The sequence below is a fragment of the Chrysochloris asiatica genome, unplaced genomic scaffold, assembly GCF_000296735.1.
Source record: "Chrysochloris asiatica unplaced genomic scaffold, ChrAsi1.0 scaffold00093, whole genome shotgun sequence".
NCBI classification, from domain to species: domain Eukaryota; kingdom Metazoa; phylum Chordata; class Mammalia; order Afrosoricida; family Chrysochloridae; genus Chrysochloris; species Chrysochloris asiatica.
In genome coordinates this window covers 10,782,560-10,800,669 of record NW_006408611.1, presented here as the reverse complement: position 1 = coordinate 10,800,669, position 18,110 = coordinate 10,782,560, and the positions used below count along the sequence as shown (strand labels likewise).

At 39.3% G+C, this 18,110-nt stretch overlaps 1 protein-coding gene across 1 annotated transcript in view; it reads right to left on the bottom strand.

Annotated features, from left to right (window-relative positions):
• DNAH6 (dynein, axonemal, heavy chain 6) overlaps positions 1-18,110 on the bottom strand; it is a 305,590-nt gene that overhangs the window by 25,684 nt on the left and 261,796 nt on the right. Inside the window, 6 exon segments of the mRNA XM_006866588.1 lie at positions 4,431-4,552; positions 6,802-6,921; positions 12,783-12,921; positions 15,027-15,173; positions 15,888-15,976; positions 17,847-18,007. Of these exon segments, the coding sequence (XP_006866650.1) occupies positions 4,431-4,552; positions 6,802-6,921; positions 12,783-12,921; positions 15,027-15,173; positions 15,888-15,976; positions 17,847-18,007 (778 nt within the window).

Genomic DNA, 18,110 nt, shown 5'->3' with positions numbered 1-18,110 from the left:
TATACTTTTATTGGTCTTGGCATGAAGCAAGCTTTTTGACCTATAAGCTGATTGGCTTTGGCAAGGGATAAAACAGTTAATTGCAAGTGTGTGGTTGGAATATACCCAACCGTCTGGGTCAGCCCGACTGTTATGAGTTTCTCAAGGATTATTTTGACATTGAGGTTTTATGGGCTGGCCGATTGACCTTTTCTCTAGAGGGAACTAAAAACTGAGGCCTTGTCTATCCAAAATGTTTTCTGAAGCCTGACTAAAGTTTAGTCAAGTGATCTCTAGTTAGGCATGATCAGCTGGGTCCTTACAGTAGTATATGATCAAGTAGTTGGTATTGATGGGAGAAATCCAAGCTGCCCTAAAAATACTGGCAAACAAGAAGGCTTCTGGAATTGATGAATACAAGCTGAAATGCTTCAGCAACTGATGCAGTGCTGGCCACTAGTCTATGCCATGAGCAGCTACCTAGCCAGCTAAGTGGAAGAGATTCATAGTTGTGCCCATTCTGAAGAAAGATGACCCTCAATTGGCAAACACAGTGTTCTACATCCTACTTCAGTGTGCAGTGCCTGAGATCTTAAAAGATTATGAGTAACCATCTAAGGTGCAACTATTGGTCCTTTCTGCCTGGTGGAAAGAAGAGTGATGAAAATTGGAGGTGTTTAGAAACAATTAGTCCTTTGTAAACATCAGTCTCCATGACCTTAAGACCAGAAGAACTAGATGGTTCCTGGTTACCACTACCAACTTCTCTGAGAGGGATCATATTAGAAGGTTCTAGATAGAGCAGGAGAAAACGTGGAACAAAAATCAGAATCATAAAAAATTCCAGACTTACTGGTTAGATAAAGACTGGTTGAAACCCTGAAACTATGGCTCTTGGTCTGGAATTGAACTCACCCCAGTGGTTTGATTTTCAGCCAAGTAATAATAGGTATATAGGGAGAACAGTAACGCGCCCTGGTGTGGCACTATAGGATAAGTACAGGACTGGTAATCACAAGATTGGCAGTTCACACCCACCAGCCACTCTTAGAAACCCTTTGAGGTCTTTATGAGTCAGAATGGCCTCTACAACATTCAACAACCAGGGAGAATAATAGCAATAGGGAGGTATGCATACCATAGAATGATCAACTGTTTGAGGTCAAAAGGGCAGCATTTACCCAAGGACAAAGTGCAGAGGGTTGGGAAAGAAGGAGGAATGGAAGCAAACACAGTGATGAAGTGGGACAGGCGATGTTACAATGAGGGGATTGAAGTTATTGAGATGAAACCACAAGGTCAGCAGTTAAAATTCACCAGTCACTCCTTAGAAACCCTATACAGGGTTGCTATGACAACAACAAGGGTTAGTGTTGGGGTAGGAGTTGGGCTATGGCTAGGAGAAAGCTTGGTCTAGTTTTAAGGTTACAGTTAGGTTTGTTTATATATTTTTAAATTGAAATCTACTTGTTTTCCTCTTTATTAGGAAGTTCTGTAAGTACATTATTCCCTTTTTACTTTATGGATTTCTGGATTGAGTACTGGGTTATATTGTTATGTATGTTAGTCTCAGGTTGTTGTCTGCTCTTGGTTCTCTGTCCAAAGGAACTCTAGTATTTTTTGTAAAGTTGGTCTGGTGTTTGCAGTTTTAAAAAAATTCTGTTTACTTGAAAATGTCCTAATTTCACTGTCATATTTGATGGACCATTTTGCTGGGTACCTAATTCTTGGTTGGTCATTTTTTTCTTTCACAATTTTATATGTCTTCCCGTTGTCTTCTTGCCTGCATGGATTCTGCTGAGGAGTCAGAGTTTAGTCTTATTAGTTCTCCATTGTAGGTAACTTTTCAGGTTTCCTGAGCTGCTATCAGGATTCTTTCCTTGTCTTTAGTTTTGATAAGTTTGATAATAATGTCTTGGTGATTATATTTTAAGGTCTACCCTGTTTATATTTTGACTTCTTGAGTGGCTGTCTTCTCATCTTTATGTTACAGAAGTTTTCTTCCAACAACTCTTGGACAATTTTATGTATATATATATATATTTTTTTTTTGTCTCATACTGTATCTTCTGGAATTCTAACCACACATAAATATTATTCTTGATAGTGTCCCACTGAAATCTAAGACTTTCTTTAGATTTTCTTTTTTTAAGGTTTTTATTGTGGATTCAGTAAAAGTTTACCGGGCAGACCATCAGTTTTACATTCAACAAATCATACACCTTGTTTCATTACAATGATTATAATTCCCTCCATGTACCATCAGTTAACAGTATTTCTATCTATTCACTTTAGCTTTTTTTTTTTTTTAAATAAAAATAAAACCACTCAGGCATATATGATAATTTACACCTCAAAAGGGCACATTCTGCAAGTTTGCCTCTTGGCCACTGGCCAGTTTCTCTTTCCATGAATCTAGAGTCCTCAGCTGCTCCCTCTCTCCATGACCCCATCTCTGCCTCCGTCTCTGGCATCGCTGCTTCTCTGGATAAGCCCCTGCATTCTGCTTGTACTCTTCTCCCTTGATGGTCCTAGGGTCCTCTGTTTCTGGACTATAAGATTAACCACTCCTCTTTTTTTGTTACAAAACAGAAGTTTATAAATGTGACATTCGCAATTTTTCATGATAACAATTAATTCACTATTGAATCATAAGAATCTTATCCCCATCTCTTTTCACCAGACCCATCTAGACAAGATGAAAACTATTCAGTGGGGTCTCTTTCTTCCCCCCTCCCCATACTCTTAAACTAATCTCCCTCTTGAAACCTTGTAAGCCAGTCACTTCATGCCTTTATCACCCTCTTATTTTAGGTAGCCCATGTCTAATTTGCCTGACCCTATTTACCCTGTGTACAGAGGAGGTAGCATTGATACTTGATGTGAAGACACCTTTCCTCTCTGTTGGTATTTAAAGTTACTACCCCCATTGAGTACAGGTCAGGTTCATCAAATTGTAGCAATCTACCCTCGTTTCCTTTATTAAAAAAAAAAAAAAGTTTTTTCTTTAGATTTTTAAATTTCATTTTCTGATTGTTCCTCTAGCAGATGAACATTGAAAGATTTGTCTTCAAGCTCAGTAATTCAGCCTTCCATTGATTCAATTCTACTTTGCCTTTTAAATGTGCTATTTCTGAAGTCTTGTACTGATTTTCTGGCTTTATAATTGCTGTTTTTGTATGGTTTCCAAGTTTTCATTTATTTTGTCAATTTGTTTTTGTAGTGTTTTCCTGAATTCTTCTAAAGTTTTTCCTTCTAAAATTTTTCCTGTGTTTTTCTTGCTTTCCTTGATATTTTTCTCCAACTGTTGAAGGTATCTTAATGTCTTTAAATTCTTTACCAAGTAGTTATGATACCATTTCTGGTATTATATTTTCTGACTGTATTTTGGTTACTTGTTTGAGGCACTTTGTCTTGTTTCTTTGTGTAAACTAAAATTGTCTTTTTCTGTGAAACTTTGTGGTGGTGTTACATTTATATCTAATTGATGATTGCATGTTAGAATGTTCTCAGACACTCACCACCTGTCTCCTGGTAAATGTGATAAGAGACCAGAAGTGTGAACACAGTTCTCTCTTTGATATTTGTGTAGCATAGTTCAGGGCATGTTCATGCTTCTCCAGAAGCAGAGGTGGTACTCCCAGCACCTGACTCTAGACAGACTAGAGGCTGCAAATGATGGAGTGCTACTAGCCACTGGGTTGGTGAGAGCAGGGACTGTACCCACCCTTGGCTAACAGGTGAGCATGGAACAAGGGAGAACAGCACATGCTTTGCTAAGCAACAGCTGCTCACAAAAGCTCCAGATGGTCATGCTGCTCTATGCCAGTTGACAGCCTTTCTGTTTTTTCCTCTCTCCTGGCTCCTCTTTAGTTTCCTTTTCCAGCCAGCACTCAATCCACCTCTCTGTCCAATCCTCTGAAGCTCAAGGTTCCAGGATCATCACCTGCATCTGTTTCACACTGTATCCCATGTCTTTGTTGCATGGTGTCTGCTCAGGGCATCTGCCTATTCCGACATCTTGCCCTGGAAGTCATGAATCATGCTTTTTAAGGAAATCATTTTATTTTATCATCTTTGGACATTTGTTACTGTACTTTTGTTACCCAAAGATCTATGGATCCATAAATCCTTGTGTACTATGATACAAATATACCCTGCATGCAGGGAGAACAACAAAAGAGACATGTTATAGTGGACGGCAGTGAGCAGGCAGATTATGGACTAGGCTGAAGGCAGGGAGCTGGAGGAGGTCATGAGAGGGAAAATGCATGATGAGTTTAGGATTCTGAGAAGGGTCCAAAGGGAACAGACTAAATGCTGAAGTCAAGGTGAAATATATATTTTTATTTAAAAATATTATAACTTACAGAACTAGTGACATGATTCTTGAAGCTTGCAAGTTTATATAAATAATGTGCATATGTATTTTAAGTTGAAAGGTGACCTACCTGGAAAGCGAGGTTGGCATTTTCATGCATTCCAAAAACTTCAGGGTCATCTATCAAAGGCAGATGCTCAATGTACTCCTTAAACTCTTGTAGGCTGTCAGCCAAGGGTGCAAAATAGATGCCTGTTATTAAAAAGACAGAAGGTAGATATGCCTCACATAGACTGGCTTTATACTGCTGGGCTTGATACATCTTTGCCTGGTTCTGGTGGTCGCTGCAACCATGGGCCTCACATATGAAAGGGGATTGTTTTTCCCAAGTATCTTTGATTGTGTTGCTGTTACCTTTTAATGAGGCCTTGAGCATCTAATCAGTGTTTTAACTTCTCAGGTGTCTCCCCCAGAACATTTTAAGTTCAAGAGACTAGGGCTCTGCTGCTGAAAGGCCTGTCTCATTACAGGCTCTAAATTTATGCTGTGTCATAGACTGCCTTCACATTTGTTCGATAAACAATAAGAAACATCTCTAGTCTTCCAAACTAAAAGCCACGTTTGCAAAACATTGAACTGTAGGGTTACTCAACTGTCCATAGAGATAACAGGATAGACAGTTGAGTCTTATCAACTCTGAGGAGCAGTCTCTTTGAACTCAGTAGTGGGAGCTTTTATGTGCCTAGTATTATAATGAATCTGGAGTTAGAAAACCAAAGGGGAAGAACACACTCAGCATTTCTCAAGGTGAAAGAACTGAAAAAAAATTCAAGACTCCGGTTGAAGGATTCTATGCTGTGGGTTAATGCGCCAGACTGCAAAGCCATTTGAACTGCAAGGTTGGCAGTCAGTTCAATCTCACCAGCTGCTCCTTGGAAACCCTATACAGGGTCGCTATGGGTTGGAACTGACTCAATGGCACTTAACAACAGCAACAATGGGCAAAATATTGAATGATGCAGAAAATATCAAAAGATAGAAATTTATAGTCACTGTACCAAAAGAAAATGATAAATGTTCAGCCATTTCAAGAGGTAGCATATGATCAAGAATCAATTATACTGAAGAAAGAAGTCCAAGGTGCATTGAAGGCATTGGCAAAGAACAAGGCTCCAGGAATTGGTGGAATATAAATTGAAATCTTTCAACAAATTGATGCAGCACTGGAGGCGCTCACTCATTTATGCCAAGAAGTGTGGAAGACAGCTTCCTGGCTGACTGATTGGAAGATATCCATATTTGTGCCCATTTCAAGGACATGTGGAAATCAATATCATTAATATCATAGGCAAGTAAAATTTTCCTAAAGATAATTCAACAACAGTTATAACAGTACATTGATGGGGAACTGCCAGAGATTTAAACTGCATTCAGAAAAGGACGCGGAGCAAGGGATATCATTGCTGAGATCACATAAGATCTTGACTGAAAGTAGAGAATACCTGTGCTTTATTGACTATGCAAAGGCTTTCTACTGTGTGGATCATGACACGCTAAGTACAACACTGAGGAGAATGGCTATTGTGGAACACTTAAGTGTGCTCATGAAGAACCTGTACATCAAGCAAGAGGCAGAACAAGAGGACACTGAATGGTTTAAAATCAGGAATGATGGGAACCAGGGTTGTATTCTTTCACCATAATTATTCAACCTGTATGCTGAGCAAATAATCTGAGAAGCTGAATTATTCATTTCTCATACTTTGAACATGTTATCAGGAGGACAAGTCATGCTTGGTAAAGTGGAGGGTCTTCAAAAAAAAAGGAAGACCCCCAATGAGATGGATCATCACAGTGGCAGCAGCCATGGGCTCAAGTGTAACAATTGTGAGGCTGGTGCAGGCCCAGGCAGTGCTTCGTTCTGTTGTGCATAAGGTTGCTATGAGTCAGAACTAAGAGTTGTTAGTCAGCACTCAACAACAACAACAACTGTGCACTAATCAGCTTGCCCCCTCCAAGTGGGGTGACACTTCTTGTTGCCGACTCATAGTGACCATGTATAGGGTTTCCAAGGATTGGCTGGTGATCTTGAATTGCTGACCTTGTGGTTTAAACTGACCTTGCAGTCCAATGTCTTAACCCACAGTGCCACACCAGGACTCTGGGTCAACATTTAGGGACCATTAATCTACTTGCTGAGTGGATCTGTTTCTAATTCAACTCATGTAGTGGGCATTTTCTTTAATTACATTCCAAATATGTTAGAATGTAATTTTGAACACATTTGAATAAAAACACAACCAACTTTAAACAGAAATTCAAATTTGTTTCTGCACAATGTATATCCTCGTACTCTTACCACCAAACCAGCTTTGAAGTGGTCAAGCCTGGCAATGAGGTGGCTGTGGGGTCTGGTGGTGAAGACTGGATATAAAGAAGTTCTGGATGGATAACTGAGAGATGTTGCAAATGGCTTTCTATAACAATGAAAAGTCATTCACCTGATTCAGAATATTTATAATCAGCTTCTAATGTCTCAGGAGAAAAAAATTTTTTCAAGACAGTGCGAAGACATCTTTGATCCCAGGTGTCTGTAACTCTACCACCATATGTAATTTCACCTGAAAAAAAGTTTGCATTTTAAAATATTTTTGTTAATAAAAATAAAATTCTTTTGTTTTATTGATAAGAATATCCACATTATAATCACTTTATTTACATACATATTTGGTACTGCAAATGGAGATATCACATCAGAATTTCCTTCTATTCCCCTGGTGTAGCGCTGGAGTCCTGGTATAGCACTGTAAGATAAGCACTGTACCACAAGGTTGTTTGAACTGCAACGTTGGTTGTTCAAACTCACCAGCTGCTCTTCAGAAGCCCTATACACAGTCTCTATGAGATGGAACCAACTTGACAGCTCTTAAATAACAACAACAACCCTTCAAAAACAGAATGCAAATCAATGTTTAAAAAGCAGAAAAAAAAACTCATATAGTATATGTATATTAATTATTTTGGGTTTTCAAAATAATTTAAAATCATGGAGTTCCACATAGTCCTTCCTTCTTCTTATCCTTTTGCTTCAAAATCTTAATTTTGTGTCATATCCTATCACTGACCACAATATTCTAAAACAGACTCACTTTCTATGAAACAATGCTTCTCTTTGGGACCAATGAGAAAAATGGAATGAAAACATTTATAGTCAGATACTCAAGTTCTGTGTTGATGTTATTGTTAGGTGTCAGTGAGTAGGTTCCAACTTACAGCAACCCTACGCACAACAGAACCAAACAATGCCCGGTCCTGAACCATCCTCACAATTAGGTTTCAACCATTGTTGCTACCACTATATCAGTCCACCTCATTGAGTGTCTTCATCTTTTTTGCTGGCCCTCCACTTTGCCAAAGTGATGTCCTTTAGGGACTTGTCCTTGCTGAAGTTATGAGAGACGACAGTTCATCATCTTGATTTCTAAGAAGCATTCTGGCTGTATTTCTTCCAACACGGATTTGTTTGTTTTTTGGGCAGTCCATGGTACTTTTAATACTCTTCTCCAACATCATAATTCAAATGCAGCAATTCTTCTATGGCCTTCCTTCTTCACTGTCCAATTTTTACATGCATACAAGGCTATTGAAAATACCATGGCTTCGGTCAGGTGCATCCTAGTCCTCAAACTAACATCTTTGCTCTTGAACACTTTAAAGAGGTCTTTTGTAGCAAATTTGCCTAATGCAATACATCATTTGATTTCTTGACTACTGCTTCTGTGTGAGTGTTGATTGTGAATCCAAGCAAAATGAAGTTTTTGACAGCTTCATTTTTTCTACATGTATCATGATGTTGTTTATTTGTCTAGTAAGTGAGGATTTTTGCTTTCTTTTCATTGAGGTGCAAACTATACTGAAGGCTGTGATCTTTGATCTTCAGTAAGTACTTAAAGTCCTTATAGCTTCCAGCAAGGGAGGTTGTATCATCTGCAAATTGCAAGTTGTTAATGAGTCTTCCTCCAATCCTGCCTTTCAAGTTATTTACTTAGCATACAGATTGAATAAATTTGGTGCAAGAATATATAACCTTGGTTCACAACTTTCCTGATTTTAGAACATTCAGTATCCCTTTATTTTGTTCGAAGGATATCTTGGTCTATGCACAGATTTCTCATGAGCACAATTAAGTGTTCTGGAATACCCGCACAATCATTTAAAACCATTTGTATCACCACAAATAGAAGTTTCTTGTCCATTTGTGGTCCTTCCCCATTTCTACTTCTGCCCATTCAACCACTATTCTATTTGTTCTCTCTATAGGTTTGGTTTCCCTGGGACTTTCATATAAATCAAGTCATACAATATGTGGCTCTTTTATGTATGACATCCCTGACTTAGCATAGTTTCAAAGTCCATGTATGTTGCATCATGCATCAGTACTTTATTACTTTTTATGACTGAGTAACATACCACATTTTGTTTACCTGTTTAACAGCTGATGGACATGTAGATTGTTTCCACTTTTTGGCTATTGTGACTAATGCTGTTATAAACATTTGTGTGGAAGTTTTTGTGTAGACATATGCTTTTGACTTATTCTGGGGATGTACCTAGGAATGGACTTTCTGGGTCATATGGCACTGTGGGCACTGTCTAACTTACTGGACTGTAAGGTTGGTTTGAACCAAAAGGTCAGCAGTTCAAACCCATCAGACACTCTTCTGAAACCCTATACAGGTTTTCTGAATGAGTCAGAAGTGACTCAACAACACTTAATAACAACAACAAATGGAAACTATTTTACGTGACCTAAAGAAAGCAGCGCCACCACCTTACAAACACACGCCCAGCAGCAATTTCTAGATGCCAATCCCTCCATACCCTTGCTAACCTTTTCTATTCTCTATCCCTGCTTAGTGGAGTCCTTGTGCGGCACTGTGGGCTAATGCGTCAGACTGCAAAGTTGTTTGAACTGCAAGGTCGACAGTTCAAGGTCACCAGATACTCCTTGGAAACCCTCTACAGGGTCGCTATAGGTCAGAATCGAGTCGACAACACTTAACAACAATGACATTCCTGCTTAGTAGATGTGAGGAAAATAGTATCTTCATTATGGCTTTAGTGTTCATTTCCCTACATCCCAGTGTGGCACTGCAGGTTAAGAACTGGACTGCAAATCACAAGGTTGGTGGTTCAAACCCATCATCTTCTCATGAGAAACCCTATACAGGGTTGCTATGAGTTAGAAATGGCATGATGGCACTTAACAACAACGACTAATTGAGGATCCTTGGTGACACAAGAATGAAGCACTTGGCTGGTAACTGCAAAGTTAGAATATACTTGCTCTGTTGGAAAAAGATAGGGCAGTCTGCTTCCTTAAACTTTGGTATCTATGGGGGTAGTTCAACTCTGTCCTGCAGGTTGGCTGATGGAGGACAACGGGTTAGTGACTAATTGTGCACCTTTTCATACATTTATTGTCTGTTTGTTATTTAAATGCTTATTCAAATCTCCTGTTTTAAATCTCTTGTTACTCATAGCGACCTTATAAAGAGTTTCCAAGGAGCTACAGGTGAGTTTGAACCACCCACCTTGTGGTTAGCAGTCCAGTGCTTATTCTAGAGTGCCACACCAGGATTCCTTGTTATTGAGTTATAAAGAGTTGTATCTTTGGATACAAGTTCACCATCAGGCATATGATTTCCGTATTAAGTTCCCCATTCTGTAGCTTGCCTTTTCACTTTCTCTGATGAGTTTGTTGAAGCGCAAAAGTTTAAAGTTTTGATTGCATTCAGTTTGTCATTTTTTACTTTTTATTGCTTGTGGTTTGATGCTGTATCTAAAAAAAAAAAATCAATGCCTATACTAGTTCACAAAGATTTACTGCTGTGCATTCATCTATGAGTTTTGCAGTTTTTAAGTCTATCACTCATTTGATTTAATTTCTGTGTATGGTTTTAGATAAGCATTTAAATTTATATTTTTGCATGTAGATATCCAATTGTTCCAGTACTATCTGTTGAAAAGACTATCCTCATTGAGTTGTCTTGGCATCTTTGTCAAAAATCAATTGAACACAGATACAAGGATTTAATGCCAGACTCCTAAAACTGTTCCAATGACCTCATCGTCTATTCTTGGTTCAACAACAAACTGTTGTGACTATTGTAGCTTTGCAATTGAAAACTGAAACATTTTCAACTTAAAATTGTTTTTGTAAATAGGAGTCTCTTGAATTTCCATATGAATGTTAGTATCAGCTTGTCAATTTTTGCAAAACAGATGCCATTTTAATAGGGAAAGCATTGAATCACTCTGGGGAGTATTGCCGTCTGGACAATAATGAGTCTTCCAGTCCAGCAGCATGGACATTTCTTCATTTATTTAGGTGATCTTTAATTTCTTTCAACATTGCTTTGCAGTTTTTAGTGCAGAATTCTATGCTTCATTTGTGCAATTTATTCCTAAGTATTTTATTCTGATGCTATTATAACTGAATTTAAGAAATTTACTTTTGGATTGAAATTGGTATTTATACATTGTTCTTGTATCCTGTGACCTTGCTGATCTTGTTTATTCTAGTTACTTTTAATTGCATATAAGATTATGCCATCTGCAAATAAGCACAGTTTACTTCTCCCATTTCAGTCTGGATGCCTTTTGTTTTCTTTGTCTAGTTTCCCTGGCACCCCCAATACAATGGTGATTAGAAGTAGTGAGAACACATACATCCTCTTTCGCTTTGAACTGCAAGGTTGGAGGCTCAAGTTCACCAGCTACTCCAAGGAAGCCCTACACAGGGTCGCTATGGGTTGGAACTGACTCTTAACAACAACACTTAACAGCAGCACTTAACAACAACAACAAAATCCTGCTGTGGTGCTGTATGATAAGCACTTGGCTGTTAACTGCAAGGTCGGTGGGTCAAACACACCCGAGCGCCTCCAAACCCTATACAAGGTCTCTATGAGTCAAACCAACTCAACGGCACTTAACACCATCTTTTTTTTTAGTTTCTACATCAGTCAAGGCTGAGATCACTCAAAAGGTCAGTTGTTCTAGGAGTAAAGGAAGGGAGAGAAAAACAAGGAATGGGAAAAATCAGTTAGTAGAGGGTGCCAGTGAAAAAGTCTGTCTAATCACCATTTTGCTCATTGATCTTGGATCCATTAGAGTGACTTTCTGATTGGCCTCCCAGATTCCAGCCCTCCCCTCTTGAATGTCCTGGAGACTGGTCTTCATCCATCATCAGTGCTATTTCCATCCTCTGCTCAAACCTGTTCCCAGGATTCATCTGCCATTGAAAGGTCCCCTGATGCCCTCCATATTCTCCATTTCACTTCATTCTGATTGATGAAAACTGCCCATTTCCACACATCGGTTTTCTCCTCAGCCCTTTTCTGAGCTCTCTCCTCCCACATTTTAATGCAAAGCTTCTTCCCTTATTACTTGGGACCACCTGGTCAGACTGTATCTTGTTCTGGCAGTAGTGGTGGTGGTGGTGCTGGTGGCGGTGTGCCGTGGAGTCTGTTCTACATGTCCATAATTAATATTTGCCAAGATTGTAACTTCTGAAAGATTTTAATAAATACACTGAATTCAACAGGGCTCTATTTGTTGACTAATATTTACATTCTTTTGCATTTAAGAGCTCTAATTCTGTAGGCTAGACTGTTTGCATTCAAATATTGGCCCTACTACTTGTAAACTGTAAGGAGCTTTGGTAGAGTAGCAGTTATGAGTTGGGCTGCTAACCTCAAAGTCAGCAGTTCAAAACTGCCAGCCGTTCCGCGGGAGAAAGATGAGGCTTTCTGCTCCCGTAAAGATTTACAGACTCAGAAACCCTGCACAGGGTCACTATGAGTCGGAACCGACTCCACAGCACACCACCACCACCACTTGTAAACTGTGTACCTCACTTTCCTCATGTATAAAATGAAAGTAATAATAGTCTTCACCTTACGAAGTTGTTGTGAGGATTCAATATGCTAATTCATGGGAAATGCAGGAAACAGTGCCTAGCATGTAGCAAGTACTATATTGTTGATGCTGTGCTGTTGAGTCAGTTTCAACCCATGATGACCCTGCATAGGGTTTCTGAGGAGCAGCTGGTGATCTTGAACTGCTGATAGTCTGGCACATTAACCCACAGCGCCATACCAGGGCTCCAAGAACTATCTAAGTGTTGTATATAAATGTTTGTTATTATTTCTCTGCTCCATTTCCATGTGTAAATATTTTAATGATGTTCATGTCGTAGTTTCTTATCACAGTCTGATCTTCACAAATGGAATATGAGAAGTCCACAAGGGGAAAATACTCTCTTTCCAGAGGAGTGGCTGGTGGGGTTGAACTGCTGACCTTGTGGTTACTAATCCAGTGCTTATTCTAATAGTGCCATACCAGGACTGCCCCTATGGTTTAGGTGGGCATAAACTAACAACTTTCTAGCGCACAGCTGATGCTCAGGCATACTGACCAGTGATGTAAATCAAAGCATCCCAAGGGATCTTTCCTTCTTGACAGTAAAGGTTGAGGTTCAGCAAAGCACATTCCCTATCACTGTCATTAAATTCATAGCAGATATTCCAACCAAGAGGGCCAAACTTTTTTCTCTCCTGGAATAGACAATGAAAAAGGTTTTAAATGAATATTGATCAAGTTAATTTTGTGCAAAATACTGAAGTCAAAGGTTCCTTTTGCTGTGGGACAGGCATCCTCAGATTGAAAAATCTGTAAAAACCTCAGGTTTTTCCCATAGACACAGAAACAGGGGAGGCATTTTCCCTCTACTACTTCTCTCTCCCCTATCTTTCTAACAGAAACTTTGTTAACTACTAGAAATTTGATTTCGCTGTTCTTATTGTGTGCTGTTGAGTCGGTTCCGAGTCATACCGACCCTGATTAGGGTTTCCAAGAGCAGCTGGTGGGTTTGAACTGTGCTTATCCTACAGTGCCACAGTTAGCAGTCCAATGCTTATCCTACAGTGCCACACCAGGACTAGGAAATGTGATAGACCTGTCAAAAGAACAGTTGTTCTTAAAGGTAAATAACACATTTTCTCATCAAAATGGGGAAAAAAGACTTCTGAGACTTTTGATATAAGAGTATTGACTCTGCCCACTTTTCAGTCATGCCATGCTATGCTGATTAAAAACATTTGATATACAGATGCATGATCCTTGTCATATACATCCTATAATGAAATATTTTCCTCTCTTGCTATTTCCTTATTTTTGTTGTTGTTAAGTGCCATCAAGTCAGTTCCAACTCACAGCAACCCTGAACAGAGTTTCTGAGGTGTGGCTTGTGAGTTTGAACTGCCGACCTTGTGGTTTAGTGCTTATCCTACAGTGCCACACCAGAAATCCATGCTTTTTCCTTATCCTGCCTTAATTGCTTATTTCTGAAATGATGGATAGATCAGTAGATTGGTCCCATATTCCTTCCTCTTGATCTCAAAATTTCCCAGCCCCTCATCTCAGCTGCTTTTGTTGTTGAACGAGGAACTTACACTCTGAGCCCTTGATCCCATTCCGCTGGGCCTGCTCTAGGACTTTGTTCACTTAATTATCCCATAGCTTGCATCCTTAATATTTTTCTTTTCACTATTTCTTTTTCTGCATGTAGTATTTATGTGTAAATCAGGCAGTCTAATTAAGACATTATCTAGAGATAAGTAAGCATAGAGTCTGAATTCAATTACAAGGCCACAGGATGGATACCCGAGCTGAGCAGTGAAGTGTGAACAGAGGGCAGGAGAAAGTGGTGCTAGGTTGAAGGTCATCTTTCTGGAGACTTGATGCTTCAGTCACAGATGGGGAGGAAGATGTTAAGGGTGCTGAGCCCACTCAGATGGGACCAGATAAGAGTAAATTTATTGCAAGAGGACTTGGTGAAGGACAAGATATATACGTGTGAAGAAGGAAGCATAAAAACAATCCTGAAGTTTTGATTGAAGATGAGTGAGAGAAATAGGGTCTGGAAGAGAAGCAGATTTTGGAAATGAGGCAGTGCTGAGGGTATCAATTTGTGCTTGTTGAATCTGACTTACTGCCTTCATCCAGGTGATGGTTTTCAATGACAGAGATCAGAGATAGGAGGAGCCAGAGCTGTGAGATACTGCGACAAGAGGGTATGGAGATCTGTGACCAAGTTAAACCATTTTGGAATCAGACATAGAACAGAGTCCTCCGAATTTCCCAATGTCATTTGTAACCTTTCATTGACTTTTTACTTTTTAATTGACAAGAGTGTAGTTTTTTTTTTTAAGTTTGCTGACTTGGTCTATTTATTTAATTGTTTAACTTTTTATTGTAGCTTGGGTGAAAATTTACAGAGAAAATGAATGTTCCTCTCAACACTTTGCAACTCCCTCAATATAACTGCACTCTCCCCACTTCCTCCCTTGGCCCCATGTTTCCATTCAAGCTCTTCCGTGCTTTCTGCCCTCTGAGCTTTGTTTTGGGGCAAATGCTGCCCTTCTGGCCTTGTACTGAGGAGTGCATTCCTGCCTGGTGTTAGTATTCATTTTATAAGCCGGTCTGTTGTTTGGACGAAAGTCGATCGCAGGAGGTGGGTTTAGTTCTGGGATTGAAGTGTGTCTAGGGGTCATCATCTCAAGGGTTCCACCAGTCTTTATCTGATCTTTTTTTATGATTTTTAAATTTTATTCTAAGAATACACTTTCTTGTTGCTATGAAAAATCAGAAGTGAGTATACCTGAATAATTGCATGAAAGAAACAGATGCCAAATATTATTTGTCTCCATTTTCTTCCAAGTATATTTTCTTCAAAAAATGAAGGTGTCATTTCGGTAAATGCTCGTCTGATATTTGCACGTAAGCCTTTTGGAGGCTCATTAGTCACCTGGATTGAGATAAACATTCATGGCAGAAAGTTTACCAATTGACATTATTTCAGAATAACGCACAGAGATGGAAGCTATGGGTATCCATCCACGGCATGTTGCAGCCTGCTTTGTGTCTCACTCAGTCACTGTCCTAGAACAGTAGGACCTGACTGTGTCCTTAGACCACAGTGAATGAACCATTGGTACAAGGCCCTTAGATTCTTCTTTGGTGCTCATTTCTCTCAACATAGGCTAGAAACATGCTCAGGCCTTTTCCATTGGATTTTCCTGGCATCCTTATATATGGCAATGTCCTACTCTTTCCATTGATAACATAGAGTAGGGAGTAGAGAGGTACCCTTTGGTACTGGGTGATTATTCATTGCAGAGGCTTCCTACGTATTGGAACATTCTGCATTGAAATCTGTATCACATGTGCCTTTCTGTTTCTTAAGTGCTGAAACAGTTCCTTACCTCTGGGAGGGGTTCCAGTCTCATATTTTGATGTTTTCTTGTAGAGTGTAAGAGGGGGAAACATTGAATGACCAACAGGACTATAACATGCAAGAACAGGAAATGGCTTGGGAAATGTTTCCCTTCTTGCTACAGATCAAAAGATGTTGGCTTCCACCTCCCCAATTTGGATGCACAGACCCCCAACATGGTCCTGTGAGGGGCTTGAACTCACTGAAGCCGCTCATCTGACATTGCTCCAATCAGACATACGTTACCTTGACAGAATTCTGAAGAACGGTCACAGGAAATGTGTTACTAGGCATGGAACTTAAAAATAGTCGAAAAGTGTCCTTGATAATAATATCTGTTTAAAACAAAGACAAAATAAGAAATTGCTTAACTCTTAATAACAATTTTCTATGAGAAATGATCATTATAGGATAGAAAAAATGCTATAAATCCTGTTTAAGGACCTAGTTTATGTATGTGGTAAAATATTTTAAAGTGGGGATGGGGAGATGTTTCTGGAAACTTCACAGCAGAGGGGCTTGACAGTCTAGAAGTTGGCACATTTGAGTAAAGAAAATTGGGGCATTTCTTTTCAATATTTGACTGGGCTATTAAAAGATTTGCCTTTGAAATGGGAAAACTCTTCAAATGAAAAAGATGTTACTGCTGGTACATTTTTACTTTTCTCCCTGTGAAATTTAAGGCAGATTGCATGAAATTGGTCCAAAAGTCTCCCGGCAGCAAAGGGAATAAGTTAGCAGAGCTACAGTGAGACCTCTCACACGCACAATAAGAAGCTAAGTGAATACATTTACTTTCTGAGCTGTGAGCAGAGAACCTAAACTAGAACAAACTCCACTCTAGTTCAAAAGGACAGAGTGAAGTTGGGAAACACCTTGTTCCTGTCACAGGAAGACACAGTGCCATCCAAGAATGACTCTCTTAGCATTGGGGTTTTTGGTTCTCTGTGTGTGTGACATTCATCAGATTCACTACAATATGTAACCATCACCACGATCCATTTTCACATTTTTTCATCACCCTTAATCAATAGCTTCCCCCTTTCCGTCTCCCACAGGCATGTCTGTCTCTATGAATATTCATATTCCAGGTATTTCATAAGGAACCCCACTGGTGCAATGGTTATGTGCTTGGCTGTTAACCAAAAAGTTGGAAGTTCAAATCCACCAGACAGCTGCTCTTAAGGGGAAAAGACAAAGCCATCTGCTTCTGTAAAGATTATAGCCTAAGAAACCTTATGGGGCCGTTCTACTGTGCCTTATATGGTCATTATGAGCTAGAATGGACTCAACAGGATAAGTAACAGATATTTCACATAAATAGAATCATACAATATTGTTCTTTAGTGTCTCATTTCTTTCACTCAGCATAAGAATTCCAAGGTTCATCCGTGTTGTAGCATGTATCAGGACTTCATTTCTCTTATGGCAGAATAATAGACTCCTGGTGTGGCGCTCTAGGATAAGCACTGGACTGCTAATCACGAAGTTGGTGGTTCAATCCCATCTACCACTCATTGGAAACCCTATTTAGGGTTCCTATGAGTCAGAACCATTTCAATGGCACTTAACAACAAAAACTTTATGTATCGTATTCACCTGTCGATGGACATTTTGATTATGCTCACCTTTTGGCTATTGTGAATAATAAATACCACAACGGACACTGGTTTACAAGTAGCTTTGAGGCCTGGCTTTCAAGTCTTCTGGGTATGTATCTAGGAGTGAAATTGCTGAGTCATATGGTAACTCTATGTTTAACTTTTTGAGGAATTACCAAATTGCTTTCTGTATGTAGTGGCTGTGCCTTTTTTGCCAACACTTGTTTTCCATTTACATAAATTTTTAAGTGCATACTTTGCAGTTTCTTAGTGTCTCTCATTCTATAGGGAAAGATCTCGTTTCTTTGCCTTGTCTATTTTTCTAATTCTTATCATCTTATCACACCTACAGGCAATATGCTTTGAAATAAAATGCCCTCCCATAGAAGGCAACAGGAAGCAGAAATGATACAGTGGTTCATAATCTTTAGCTTTTACTTGAACCCTGATTGTATAACTCAGCTATTCCTCTCTAGGCCTCAACTTTTCCTCTTTAATGTGGGGAAACACAATGCATACAACTAATAATTGTTATAAAGGTTAGATCCAATAACAAAATGCTACAGAAAGATATTATTATGTGAATGCTAGGTGCTCAACATACTTGGATCTGTGAAGGTTTTAATGAGCTCTTCCATTGCCAGCATCCAAGAAACAGCAAGATGACAGTTTTGCAGAAATACCCAGTTGCCTGTTTTCATTGCATCCCTGATCATTCTCTCAGCGATGGGTCCTTGTCCTTGCCCCAGTGAAATCGACTGCACCCTGAATTAGACAACAACATAATACTGCTTTATGTTGCTTGTAAGACTGTTAAGCATTAAGAAATACATAGTAGGCTAGTGCCTACAATGGAGTCCTGGTGTGG